Here is a 14,262-nt window from a genome sequence, read left to right as displayed (position 1 = left end):
GGTCCAGCCGGAACCACAGAGCCGCTACCCAGTAGGCGTGCGGTTTCTCGTCGGACTCTGATTTATGTGACCCCTGCTGGCGGTTTGAAGTTTAGCTCAACGTTAGCGGTAGTCGGTCGTTTTTTGTTTTTGTTTACTAGGCTGTCGCGATGCCTGCGGAAAATCTGCGATGGGACACTTTAGTGGCCTTAAAAAATTCACCCAAAGGAAACATCACATTCGACCCGTACTGGTCGGAACGGGGCGAGGTGAGTCAACAGCCGGCTAACTCACACATTAGCTGACTAATGGCCAGTTCACGTTCGCCGGGCTGAGGTGTCCCTGCTCGTTTACCAGATGTTAGACAACTTGACCAAAGTCAGGTCGTTAATTAAAGCGACCTCTTAACCTCTTAGCTCAACCAGGACTATCTGCGGGGACGAAAGATTACCGCAGTTTCCTAATTCACCGATACTGGACCCATAGGCGGTGGCGGGGAGCGATTAAGTACATTAACTTAAGTGCACTGTTGAGGTACTTGCACTTTTGAGAAAGACAGTAGCTTAATTTAAATCATTGTTTTGAGGAACGAAGAGGTCAAATTATTCAGTGTTCCTCAAAGAACAGCATCAATTAGAGAAGAGTCAAAAAATGCTGACATTTGCATCAGTATTAAAAATCTAGTTAAGCTTAATAATAAATCCGTCCAGTACAAGTACTTTTACTTTTGATACTTAAAGTACATTGTGCTGTTGATGGACTTGTACGTAAGCAGGACTTTGAATGCAGCACTTTTACTTGCAGCAGAGAATTTTTTACGTCGTGATATTGATTTACTTAAGTAAGAAATGTTCTTCAGCCACTGAAAGTTTCTAGTTATTTTGCAAATTAGGATCTTACATTAAAAACAAAACAAAAAACATTGGATCAATTTAAAACACAATTACAGATTAAACGATGACACAGGGTGTAGAGAGATTAAAACACTTCAAAAGGAGCCATTCTGTCCAATGAGTACTTTTACTTTTTAGACTTTAAGTATGGATATTACTGGTCTTCAAGTAGAACTCTACGTTTGAACTCCTTTAGAAACTCACTGTACCTTGGTCCTCCAATAAGTTGGACGTGCTCGGCCTACGACTAAACCATGACTTGCCTGGTGAATGAAGGCCACAGGTCGGGTGCTGGTATGGAAAGGGACACAATTCGAGGGGGCTCATGGCCGCAGACTCAGATACGGGATTTTATTTTATCCCATAAGTTTGAGCACTTGGTCTTCCTCGAGCCAAGATTAACACACGATGCAACCTTTTTTAAAATACAAAGTAGTACGACGTCTTTAAGGGTATTTGTTCAAGTACTGTGGTTAACCGAGGTCCAACAAAAGAACAGATTAAGTACTGACTTAGTGAAGTGTTCAAACTTTCGCACATGCCAAAATTATTGGTTGATTTTTGTTTTCTATTTTTAAATGTATGTAATTAAAAGTGCATTAGGAATTGAAGAAGGTTAAGTTTTCTAAGGTGTTTGCTGCGGGCGTTGTATTTACGTCGTCTCAATACAAAAATCAGCAAAATAACAAATGCAATTTTCCCAAGCGTTTGCATACAACGGTATCTGACAGCTGTAGGTACTAGTTGCCTTGGTTTTCAGTGTTTATTTTTTTAAATCATTATGGTCCATCCATAATTCATGTCAATATATATGTGGAAACTAATGTCGATATTCAGTATTTTTTATTTATTTATTTAACCTTTTTTTTTTTTTTTTAATGGTGATTTGTTGGGTGATGAACTCAGGTACCGAGGTCGTGTGTATATATATATTTAACACTGTGTAGAAGAAATGTCTTGTGATATAATAAAATCATTGGGGCTTAGAGCGTGATCATCCTCTCCTAAAGGAAATATAATCCCTTCGGTACATTTAAAGTGTTAAGCAAGCTCAATGAATGAAGTAGACTTGAGTTATAACGTGTCTTTGTTTTTGCAGGATATAATGGCAGGTTGTAAAGAGGCCATCAGCTTGTCCCCGCACTCTAGGGTCATATTGGAGCGTCTCAGCTCCTCGCCCCTTCAGAAGTCCTGCTTTCTGGGCTCCAGCTCCGGAGACTCCAGCCCCGGCTTGTCTGACGGGATCCCAGCCTCGATTTCCTCCACAGGCTCCGTCCCCGACAGCAACACTAAGCACAACACACTTTCCGCAGCCCCGTCTTTAAAGACCGAGTGTGAGCAGGCAAGTGTCTCCTCCGGACCTGAATACGTGGTGATCTCCCTATGTTTTTCTACTTTCTTATCAAATTGCATTGTAAATCTGGCAGCTTAAAGGAAGAGTTGACTCAAACTCACATTTGTTCTTGGTGACAGCAGCTTGCCAAAATTTTCTAAACAAAAGCTGCGTTTACCTTTTTAGTTTTTGAAGCTTTCAGCCACGTCTCAATAAGCAACTTTTTGTCCATTTATTTATGCCTTAGTTACAATTTAGTTACTTACTAACAATGCAGGTAACCAGTGAATTTTGAGACTGGCTAACACATTAGTAAATAGAAGAAGAAAAAGTTCAATTTAATAGCCTCTTAAAAATTAAATTTGCAATTCCATTTTAAAAGTTATTAATTAAATGGGTCCTTTTATTAATTGATTATAATGTGCAAATCTAATACCTTCATCCTGATTTACAGTGTGTTTTGAATCATTAGTGTCCATTTTGTAAATCTTTGTATACTGGTAATTTGATCCGGCAAATGGAAATAGCAGCTGAAAAAATGGTTCACGTGATACTCCACAAAATCCAAAATCAATAGTTGATCATTTTATATGTCGGCGGTTGTGTAAAATGTATTAGTTCTTCGCATGTTTTTAGTCTCAGATGATTGAGATGTATATACAGTATCACAAACATGTTTCTACCTACAGTATATGCTGTTAATGTAGGTGGATGTAATAACAGATATTTGTAAATGACAGTTACAAAGTTATTTCAAGGGCTCTAGAAGTATGTTTAAAGAGAGAAGTCTTGAATTCAAATGAAGTCGGTTAGTGTGAAACAAAACAGACAGGTTTTGACAGAATGGCACTATACAGAGGAGCCATTCATCTTGCCTTTTATTCACTTGTTGAAATTTTACAACTTTTAAATCCGGGTCTCAGAACCTGCCGATCGCCTGTTTCTCAAGGTGAGCGGACTTTTTTATTCCCTGTGTCTTTTCCCGCCGTTAATGTGCTGCAGGCTGTCAGTGATGAGGCGAAGGATGACGATCCAGAGGCAGGTGTCAGTGAGCTTTCCAGTCCGGCGTCGCTACCCGCCATTTCCCTGCTGTCGCCCAAAGCCATGGAGACGGCCGGTCGCATTATCAAATTTGAGGAGGAACATCGAGAAAAGGCCAAGGTCAGACACGATGATTTTTGATTTTCCCGCCTTAAGTCCCATAAAATCAACTTATCAGCTGTGTGTCAATAAAATGTTGGCTGTATATAATGTTTTTCTCTATGTGAAATAGACAAACAAATACATTAGCACATACACCGATGAGCCAAAACAGTATTGACACCTGCCTAATATGCTGTTGGTCCCTCACGTGCTGCCAAAATGGCTCCAATCGAGCATCGATTCTGCAGGACATCTGAAGGTGTCCAGTGGTATCTGGCACCAAAATGTTAGCAGCAGTCCGGTAAGTTAGGTGGAGCTGCTCTTGATCAGACTTGTTCCAGCGCATCCCGCAGAGGCTCGATCCGATTGAGATCTGGGGAATTTGGAGTCCACGGCAACACGTTTCACTCGTCCTCATGTTCCTCAAACTGTTCCCGAGCGACGTGTGCAGCGTGGCACAGCTGAAAGAGGCCGCCGCCGGCAGGGAATACCACTGCCATGTGGCAGGTGTCAAACTGGCGTCCACAGGAATGCCTGGACCTTCGGTTTCCCAGCAGAACGTTGGCCAGAGCATCGCACTCCCTCCAGCGGCTTTTCTTCTTCCCAGAGTGCATCCTGGTGCGAACGGCGCACCCATACCTGGCCGTCCATGTGATGTTAAAGGAAACAGGACTCATCTGACCAAGCGACCTTCCATTGCTCCAAGGTCCCAGTCCAACACCTTTGTGCCCATTGTAGGCGCGAGTGGATAAGGGTCAGCATGGGCACTCTGACCGGGCTGCCCGCTATGCAGCCTCATATGCGGCGGGGTGCGATGCACTGTGTCACGTGACATACTCTTTCCATAACCATCATTAAAGTTAAAATGAATATATGCTAATTAAAATAGTAGGTAGTTGACTCAGCACCTCAAAAGCTTCGTCGTTTCAGAGACGCTGCGACCAAGTCGTCTGGTCGTAACGATTTGGCCCCTTGTCAGAGTCGCTCAGGTCTTTACACCTGCCCATATCTCCGTCTTCCAACACGTTGACTACGAGAACCGACTGCTCACTTACCGTCTTCTGTATCCCAGACCCCGACGTGTACCCATTTTTGGAAAAGAACCGACTTCATCCTGGAAAAAAATCACTTGAATTTGATCATTCAGACTGGTGCTGAAAGGATTAGTCAGCAAACAGAAAAATACCTCCGCAATATTTTTTTGTTTGCTTGGATTTATGTATTTTATTTAGTTATAAGTTAAGATGTTTAGTTTTATCTTTTTTTTTTTTCTTCTTCTTCTTCCTTTGACTCATTTATGATTTTTGGGAATGAAAATGTCAAACTACTTTTGGGAACAATATGTTAAATAAGCTTTCATGGTTAAGATTCCTACTTTTTCTTGACTTAGGTCAAAGTTAGGACCAGCCCTGATATAAGGCTGAAATGAGTTTACTGTCTGATTAGTAAGGCGTAATAGCCCTGACACGCAGACAGGAAGCTCTGCGCTCTCACCCGATTGGTGTCGTAAATCTGTCGCTCAGATGGCGCTCAAGCTGCGGCAGGAGATGCACGAGAAGCTGGTGGCGGCGGCGGCGAGCTCGGAGTCGGAGCAGCTGAAACGCTTCGAGGAGTTCATGGAGCTGAAGCAGAGGCAGGAGTACCAGAGCATAAGGGACATGATGGACAGAGAGTAAGTGCAGGTCTTGTGGTGTTTGACATTTCTGAAATGTGGCACGTGATCGAAACGGTCTGGTTTTCCACCCTCTGCACTGTAGGACTAAAGAGAGCATCGGGCGTCAAGAGAAGCTGAAGGAGGAGCAACGGCACAGAATGAAGGTATGACGAGAGGATGCTGGTGTGAAAGCCACCCTAAAAATGTTTGCTTTGAAGGTCTGTAAACACCATGACGTCCGGTGTCCAAATCCTGTATATGTCAAGAAAATCAGTCCTAACTGTGATGAACTCAAGGTCTGGGAAAAAAACAGCAGTTCATCAACTTCCTTAACTTAGGAAATTACACCAATCTGTGCTGACATTTAGGAGAGTTCCACAGGTGTCCTTAACTGTTAGGAGCTGCCAGGAGATGGAAGTCACACCGAGACGTTTCAATTCATATGCAAAAGTAATTCAAACTCATAGTGATATTTACACGTACTCCATTGAGACCTGTTACCAAACAACCCCCATTCTTTGTGCAAAATGCCTAAAAATAATGTACCCAACACAAGAAAGTTACTGTTCTACAACCCTTTCGATTACAGTCTTAACCCTGGTCTCCTTTGAAAGGTAACGCTTCACATTTTACAACCAAAAAGTCAGCATAAGTACAAGAGTATACGAGTTTTTGCCTTAAATATTTTCAGATTTCATTTTATTTATATTTTGGCCACGTCGGCGGCTGTTGCAGTGATATGAGGATCCTAAAAACCCTTTGCACCGATAGAATCAGGAGACTTGGAGCTCTCAAACAATGTAGAGTTTGTCAAGCTCGTGTAAAGATCGAGTCCGGTACAGACCAGAACACACCTGAAGAAGTAGTCCCAAGAAGAAAGAGTGTATTTTAAAAGGTTAAGCACTGGAAAAATGCTTTTACTCCTAGTCTGAATAAAAATTGGCAAGCCACTCACATGGCTTATAAAACAAATGCAGCCTGCACATTAATTTAAATAGTAAGTCATTGACTCAGCTGTGTGAAATTGTCCTATCAGCCCCATCCAGCGTCTCGTTGTTGTTTTCCAGCCTGCGGTAATAGCGCATCTTGCAGACATTGCAGCGGCACATGCGGTCCTGATGTTGAAAGCATTTTCTTTACGAGGTGTATGAACGAGATCAAAGTTTGTTTTCCGACGGGCGAAATTGTTTGTTCTGCCAGAATCGTTGGTGCACAGCTGGTTTTTCCTCGTTACAGTGAAGTGGTGAGCTCATCGGTTCCCGGGAAGACATGGTGTGTTTGTGCATCCGGCATGAGACCGGTCCCAGAGATGATTCTGTTTTTGTTAAGATGATGTTTTAAAAAGCTTATGTCATCAAGCGCTCCCAAAATATCTCTCCTCTTGCGGAACATCTGAATGTCATCTCCCGACAGGTTACGTTCTCCTCTGAATCTCCTAAACTTTGGCCGAGATATGAGTGATTTTCTAAGTTGATGGAATGCTTTTGGTCGTGTTTGGTCCTAAAAGTAGGACCAAACACGCGTCGCTTTGAGACACTGGATGAATGCGGCCCGTGAACTCTTGCATTGTCCTCGGCGTCAGATCCTGAACCTGCGGCTGAGGGAGGCGGAGCAGCAGCGCCTGCGGGAGGCGGAGCTGGAGCGGCAGCGGCAGGCGGAGGGCAGGGAGAGACTGCGCAACCTCAACACCATCCAGGAGGAGATCCTGCAGCTCAACCAGCTGCTGGAGCCGTCCACCCAGACCAAAACCGAACTCCCGCCGGCCAGCCTCAGCTCCTACAGCACCCGGGGGAACCAGCTGTGCTCCCAGGTGTCGGAGGTGGTGCGAAAGACGGCAGAGGTCAGTCCGACTCCCGATTGTTTAAGTTCAGGTTTGGATCGTGGCTCCTTCATACACTGACAGGGAAAAAAGTCTGGAGAGAGATGGAAAATGACTGTGGTTTTGTTAAAAGTTTTTACAACCTAAGGAAAAATAAAGATAAACGGTAAAATTATAATCAGGTCAGGTTTCCGAAACTATCCGACAAGCAGTTCAGACAGAGTGTAGTGGCCCCTTAAGGGAGGGAAAAATATGTTTTTCATGTCATAAAAGATCCTGGAGGGGAAATATTTCACGTGCTTTTCTGCATCTGTCATCCTGGTTGTGTGTTTCCGTTCTGCTGCACTCGGGTTTCCCAGTTCAGGATGAATTCGAGACTTGAACCCGATCCCTGACGTGGATCACCCTCCTTATCAGAGTCTGTGTAACCTTTTTCTACGGTGTCTTTCCAGGGAGAGTTTCCCAGCGTGGACGACATGACTGTGGCAGAGCGAGCCCTCCACGAGATGAGGGCGCTGATCCGACTGATGCAGGAGGAGGTGGCCAAGGCTCAAGAGAAGAAGAAGGACCGGGAGGCGGAAGAGGCGCGCAGGAAGCAGGCAGAGCTGCAGGTGCAGCAGGAGGCGCAGAAGAAGGCGGCGCAGTCGGCCAAAGAGAGAGCCCAGAGGAAAGGTGTGAGAGTTACAGTGGAAGAAGCAACAGTTAGCGGCTCTTAGCATGTCGTTAAAAAAGCTAAGTTGCAGCAGGAGGTGGTATCACTACCCCATCCTCAATGGCCAACCAATACACCCCCTCTATACGAAGTCATATACATTTCGACCCTTTCACCTTCTTTGCACCGCAGGTGATTTGAGGGACAAAAGCGTTTGGTAGTGAGTGGTGGAGCGTTGCATGCGTTTTCAGCTGTGAAACCTACAGTTGTCTTCTGACGTGACAAGGTTTGACATCCAGAATCGCAGCGTTCTCGGCAGAAATATCCCTGAGAATGTGGAAAATGCTGTAAAGAATTTAGCCTGAGGTGGCGTTCTTTTAGTCTGACCACCAGACCAAAGTCCAAAAAGAGATTCAATTTACAGTGATGTTAAAGAGAGAAAAGCAGTTGATCCTCACATTTGAGAAGCTGCAACCGGATTGGAGAATGTTGGTTTTCTCCTTGGAAAGGAGAAACAGATTTTCAGGATTCTCGTTAAATTTCCTGTGGCTCGAGTGACCGATCAGTCAACTCACTAGAAGTGCCACTGCGACGTTTTTTTTGTTTTGTTTGTTTTTTGTGCAAACTGAGTTCATGCAAAGCAGATGTGTGTGTGAAAGAAAAGCGTTGAGGATAGAGAGAGGACGCAGTAATGGTGATGTAATGAAAAAGAGAGATTTACATAAAGCTGGGAACATTTTCTTAAATCTGCTGACAACTTTGCTTTGTAGGTGAATGTGTGAAATTGAACGACTGCTATAGTTATTACATTAATATTATTATTATGTAATGACATAGCATTTCACGCTAAACATCTTCCAACAGGGCTGCAGAACAGCGCTGAAGACAGCACTTTGAAATGGTACAAGGCGCTGCAGGATTCAGCTGCTCAGTGCGCTCAGGCCTTTGAGCAACTCAACTCCCCGAAAGACGTCCAGGTGGGTCCTTCTTCTGCGCATGAATGTTTGTGATCCCCAAGAAGAACTTGGCCTCAATAAAACATTTAATCGTCTAAAATAGGTACAAATTTTTATACATTCACAGACGTATTGGCCCAAATGTAAGACGACAATTTTTTCCTTGAAATTAGGCTGGAAAAAGGGGGAGGTCGTCTTACATTCGAGGACCAGACAATTACGTGTGCACAGCATCAGATATTGTTTTTGAGAGAGTGTTGAATTATGGGTTGGTTGTAGCCTTAATGTTGCCGGGCTAGCGAGTGATTTCAGAGTCACGATTGAAGACTAGTTCTTAGCGTCTCCCAGCGTCTTAACGTCTGAAGCGAACCAGGGAGAAAATCTGTCAAACGGCCAAGAATTGTGTCTGTCACAGATGATGAGCCTCAGAAAGACTGAAAAATACAAAGCCGAGAAAATAATTCTGACAGGAGAGAGACTTTGACTGAGAGACAAGATACTCTGATGGGGCTTCTACGTAGTACTGTATTTCATGTTTCACTTTTTATGAGAGAAAAGGCTTCAATGATGAGGACTCTTCTCCCCTCGGATTTGTGGCATCTCGGGGAAACGTTCCCAAAAGTTCCCAGAGTTTGAAAATGTGTCCTGTCCTCAAAAAGTGTTCTCACAAAAAGAGATGTTGATAAAGGGAAACCGTCTTGTAATAAAGGCCAAAAATGTCGTTTTATTATGTCCTCAAAAAAAAAAAAAAAAAACCCACATAGGTTCGAACCATTAAAATATCTATTTTTTTTTTTGTGCATTATGCCCATAAGAGGACAAACCAATACAATGAGAGAAATAACTACTTGGGTGCATATTTTTCGGGATGTGCCCTCAGGTTGCTGGTGCTGGAATGCTAGGCTAACTGTAGCTTACGTAGCTTGCATACAACTTTATCTTGAGGTTCTGCAACTTCGCCGTCTACCGACCAAAATCCGAGGTGTTTCCAAACGGGGCTTTTTAGATCGCCCGGAGTGCGTTTCACTCTCTCTGCGGCTCGTTCGGTGACGTCTTCCCGCAGCAGCCCGGGCCGACCTGAGGAAGTTGATTATTTAACTGAATTTATTCGTTGACACCCCTATAAGGATGGTCCTATATTCAGGCTGATACGGTAAATCAGAATACATGATCAAAGAAAAGTTAAACAAGTTCAGGAATCTGACCAGATATTTGATACCAACTTTCGAATACTTGGCAGCCGTGGTTACTCTGTTTTCGATTTTGGGCAGTACCCAAAAAGTACTGAGGTTCAATGTCCAGCCAGAATATTAAGCGGTGAACTCTGCACGGACGGTTCCTTTTCTCCTCTCTCTACGCAGACGAAGAAGCTGAAGCTGGAGCTCCAGAAAGCAGCCACCATCCCCGTGAGTCAAATCTCCAGCAACTCGGGATCGCAGCTCCGGGAAATCTTCGACAAGATCGACAAGCTGCTGGCGGGACGGGCGGTGGTGTCGGGGGGGAAGTCTGTCTCCACCTCCCAGCATCCACAGGGCCTGGACTTTGTCAGCTACAAACTAGCCGAGAAGTTCGTGGTGAGTCTTTTTCGGTGACTGTCTTTGATAAATGATCAGACGCTTTCTTCAAATTTTAAGAAATGATTTGGGGGAAGAAAAGAGGGAAAACATGTGATACAACACCAAAATAGGGTCATTTAGAAGAACCCGTTAAAGCCACTAGAGACTAGTAGACCAAAGTGGGACAGAGAAAGCTCACGTTCTCTATCATCTCTCATGAGCCAACTGTACTTTGCTGTTTTCCCTTTTAAGGTTTGCAGAGGTTATAGTGCCAAGAATTTAAAGTCTTCCGCGTTTTCATCTGGTTTCCTGGAAATGTCAAGAGGCGGTTTCCCGCACTTACTTCTCCCAAAAATTTCTGACCAGATCTTTGGTTTTCCCAGTGTTAAGCTGAAGGTTATGATCACTGCACCAACTCACAAGAGTGGCGATTGATTTATGTTGCCAGCCCCACCAGTGTACGTCCTCAGGAAAAACCAAGTACCGTGGTTCGTGTACGAGTAATGAAGGCAGCAGCCCCGCGGAGCCCTGACGTTAACTGTAAGGGGCTGAGAGAAAATGTTGTTGACTTTAACCACTCGCTTCCTGTCCTACAAGAAGTCAACAATCGAGAAGCACGTGGCTTCATTGACCCCGACTACACTCAGCTTTTGAAAGAGTTTCTCTGGAAATACGCAGTTAAAAGCAGACCTGTATACAACAGGTGACAACAGAGGAAATGAAATCCCTAACTCTTCCAAAACAGGACATTCCTCTTCCTTGTATTGGCTCCCCACTGTGTACACACAAACAAATCTCTGTATACACGCTGAAAACTAAACTCCCCTGGACAGAAACAAGGAGAGGAGGAGGTGGCGTCTCACCACGAAGCAGCCTTCCCCATCGCCGTGGTGGCCTCTGGTGTCTGGGAGCTACACCCTCGGGTGGGGGACCTCATCCTCGCCCACCTGCACAAGAAGTGCCCTTACGCGGTCCCACATTACCCGCCGATGAAGGACGGCACACCTGTGGGGGAATATCAGAGGTGAGTGACTCGGGAATGTCAGCGCATCCTCCTCTTTCCTCAGCTATTATATTTGAGTAATCACACAAGTAAAGCGTGAACAGTCTGGTCAGGTGTTTTATCTTCACTTCATCAGGATTCTTGGTTACCGTGTGGACGACGCCGGGGTGGAAGGTCAGGACAGTTTCCTGAAGAGGATGTCTGGGATGATCCGCCTGTACGCCGCCATGATCCAGATGAGGTGGCCCTACGGCTCCAAGCAGGGGGTAAAAAGCGTCTCGCCTCCTGTCGAGGTCCCTGTTCGTTCCGAATCGAGAGTGACACAGGCAGTGTTGACAAGATTAGCACATGAGTCCGGGAAGATCACCAAGATCAAAAAATCCAAAAACCGACTCACGTAGGAACTGGCTGTCCAGTCACATTTATAAATAAAGCTACAAATTACATCTAGTTGTTGGGTTAAAACATCTGTTAAAGCTCTTGATTTAATATGAGTGAATCATATCTGTCACGCTTCTCATTTACATGTTCTATTTCAACAATCATTTTCTTGTTTTTGGTGCGTTTCAGTCCGTTCCTCACGGTCTGAACCAGGGCTGGCGTTGGTTGGCTCAGATGCTCAACATGGAGCCTCTGGCCGACATCACGGCAACGCTGCTGTTCGACTTCCTGGAGGTGAGTCCCTTTTCTAAATAAGACCAGATAAAGTTGTTCTCTAGCATCTGCCGTTACAACACACAGTTCAAGCCCTGCTTGCTAGTTGAAGAACGCTGTATTATTTTTTTATTTTTCTGACTTAATTGCACAAAGTTCCTTTCTAATCTGGCCCAGTTGTTCTCAGCGGCTGTGGGCGTAACCGTGGCTTAAACGGCTCAGCTCCGGTGTTGATGTTTGTGTCTCCCTCAGGTTTGTGGTAATGCTTTGATGAAGCAGTATCAGAGCCAGTTCTGGAAACTCATCCTGCTTCTTAAAGAGGAGTACTTTCCCAGGTACAACGCTCACTTTACATTTAAAGCATGCTCCGGTAGCAGAGATTGACCGGCAGCTGTCTCACCCTTCCTCCTTGGTGTCTCCAGGATCGAAGCGGTGACCAGCAGCGGACAGATGGGCTCAGTCATCAGACTCAAACAGTTTCTGGAGGTAAGATGCTCGCTGCTAACGTTAGCTTGTGCAGCACAAACAACAAGGCGACGCCGCCTCCCTAAAGATGATTCTGAACACCAGAGTCAAAAGTCCCTTCCAGACATTCGCCTCTTTACGCTGTTACACTTCTATGTAAAAGTCATCGACAGCTTGACGTGGTTTTTCAACAGGACACAAGTCTGAATGCCGTGATACTAACACAAAGGCTGCAGCAGCACCAGGTTTAACACGCACACGGAGATTAGGGCTGCAACTGTCGGTCATCCTCACTATCGATTAATCTGCTGACGTTTTTCTCGCATAATCGATTAGTTGTTTGGTGTGTAAAATGTCCCACAGTCTCCCAGACTGCAAGGTGATGTCTTCAGAAGGTTTTTTTTTTGTTTTTGTTTTGTTTGACCAAAAGTCCAACGGCCCAAAATATTCAGTTAGTGATGATATAAAACAAGAGAAAAACAGAAAATCTTTGCATCGGAGGCGAAAACATTTCATAGCTTTTTCGATTTCATTCATTTTATGCGTGTGCACTGTTGGACATTAGGCAGCAGTAATATATAGCTGATGTGTCAGGGGAGCCCCGCTAACGATGGTCACTGAACAGGGCTTCAACGGCAAAATAAGCTTTAAAAATGCATCTTCCGTAAATGTCCTGTCGTGTCTGAGTAGAGCTGTAAGAAACACTTCCGTCAAAGAAATCGATGTTTGAATGAGGAAAATCACTTTTCTAGATAGATGAAGCCGGCAATGTAGGAATTTACCGACTGGATAAAAGGAACCTTTCAACTACACCACGTGATGACACATTAAGATGGTGCCGCAGATGGCAGCCACGGTGTTTGGGGAGGGGGAGGATGTCTTTGTACCTGATTTGACTTGTTTCGTGGTCCAAATCTTTTGTTTGTTCCTTGCGAACAAACTAAACTAAACTTTGTCTCCCGCACGCAGACGTCACTGCAGAGCCGACAGATCAGTCCGCCCAAAGGTCAGCTGAGCTCCGTGTTCTGGAGGTCGTGAAGGACCAGACGTGTTGCGTGTTGCTGCTGCATGACGCCGCTCGGGGCTGAGTAGACCAAGAGAGGGATGTGGCCTGACGCTAAGAAACCGGCTCTGTGGCTGGACGGGGACTTGCCCCACGGGCGACTTTTAATCGGGAAAAGTCGAAGCCGCTGGGAAGTTGTTGGTCACATCTTTTAAAACTAGAAGTAACGCAGCTTCCGTGTCAGTCTCCTGCTCTGGTTTCGTTTACTGGACGCCTCTAAGAGCCGATCGGGACGCAGGTGATACGCTCAACGATTTTTGGACTATAAATTATTTATCAGCAGCTTTGGAAGAAGTTTTGAACTGCTAGCAACAAGATATTTTACCTATGGGGAGAACTTTCTGGATGAACACCGACGTCGTCTCGCCAACACAGCCGTCCTCCCAACACCTGTTCAAAGGGATTGATGGGCGTCCTCGTGCGGGTGTGTCTGCGGTGCACTGACGGTTTTCTGCTTCTCAAAGCTTTAGATTCATAATTCATGTGTGTGCAACAAAAGGAAAAAAAAAAATCCTGCAAAAAGAGGCAAGTGTGCGCTTCCTGAAATGAGGACGTGCGATAATTATGTGGAGATGTGAATCTCTCCTTTACGTTTTTGTGAAGTGCCTGAATCTGAATCCTCTAAATGAAGTTCTCCAGTTTTTCAAGATCATCTCGTTCATAGCTGTTTAAATCAGTTTAACTTTAGTTTGCTGTAATTCCTGTGGGGAAATTCCACAGTCGCTGTTCAAATCAAAATTGCGTCGACTGATTTGGATGTTTTGCTGTTTATTTTTGTTTTTTTTATTGTTTTATGAATCCACCATGTGGAACGAAGATTCACGGTTCGATGAGCTGTCGTTTAATCTTTGTGAATGAAGTTTCCTCAAACTGAAGCAGAAATCCGAGGACGAATCAGTGCTTTAAAGCGACGGTCATTGTGCTTGGTTTTGTTCCCGCTGTTTTGCAAGAGCAGAGGTGTGTTCGGAGTATAATGTAGAGTGAACAGGGGTATTAACTGCCAGAATGATTGTAATCTTCAAGAGCTGTGCAAAAATGTCCTCATCTGTGAACCAAATGTCCAAAATAAAACCTCAACAGTTCACTGGAAAT

General features: G+C 44.6%; 1 protein-coding gene across 1 annotated transcript; it reads left to right on the top strand.

Annotated features, from left to right (window-relative positions):
* The first annotated feature begins 20 nt into the window (after positions 1–20).
* Positions 21–14,261, top strand: gle1 (GLE1 RNA export mediator). The gene is made up of 15 exons (XM_040156021.1): positions 21–248; positions 1,972–2,214; positions 3,208–3,366; positions 4,872–5,020; positions 5,106–5,166; positions 6,585–6,842; positions 7,274–7,493; positions 8,338–8,450; positions 9,791–10,003; positions 10,819–11,009; positions 11,125–11,254; positions 11,559–11,663; positions 11,895–11,977; positions 12,065–12,128; positions 13,077–14,261. Exons 1-15 carry the CDS (start codon positions 150–152, stop codon positions 13,143–13,145), a joined length of 2,157 nt encoding a protein of 718 aa, XP_040011955.1. The 5' UTR covers positions 21–149; the 3' UTR covers positions 13,146–14,261.
* The last annotated feature ends 1 nt before the right edge of the window (position 14,262 follows it).

This window comes from Xiphias gladius, chromosome 19 (genome assembly GCF_016859285.1).
Source record: "Xiphias gladius isolate SHS-SW01 ecotype Sanya breed wild chromosome 19, ASM1685928v1, whole genome shotgun sequence".
In the NCBI taxonomy this organism is placed as follows: Eukaryota; Metazoa; Chordata; class Actinopteri; order Istiophoriformes; family Xiphiidae; genus Xiphias; species Xiphias gladius.
The sequence above is the reverse complement of the archived record's forward strand: the minus strand, read 5'-3'. Positions and strand labels throughout refer to the sequence as shown.

Excerpts from the sequence above, each read along its gene's own strand:
- gle1 (XM_040156021.1), top strand. The coding sequence starts at position 150 with ATGCCTGCGGAAAATCTGCGATGGGACACTTTAGTGGCCTTAAAAAAT. Across the intron at positions 5,167-6,584 it reads AGCAACGGCACAGAATGAAG|ATCCTGAACCTGCGGCTGAG; the intron begins GTATGACGAGAG and ends CCTCGGCGTCAG. Across the intron at positions 8,451-9,790 it reads ACTCCCCGAAAGACGTCCAG|ACGAAGAAGCTGAAGCTGGA; the intron begins GTGGGTCCTTCT and ends CTCTCTACGCAG.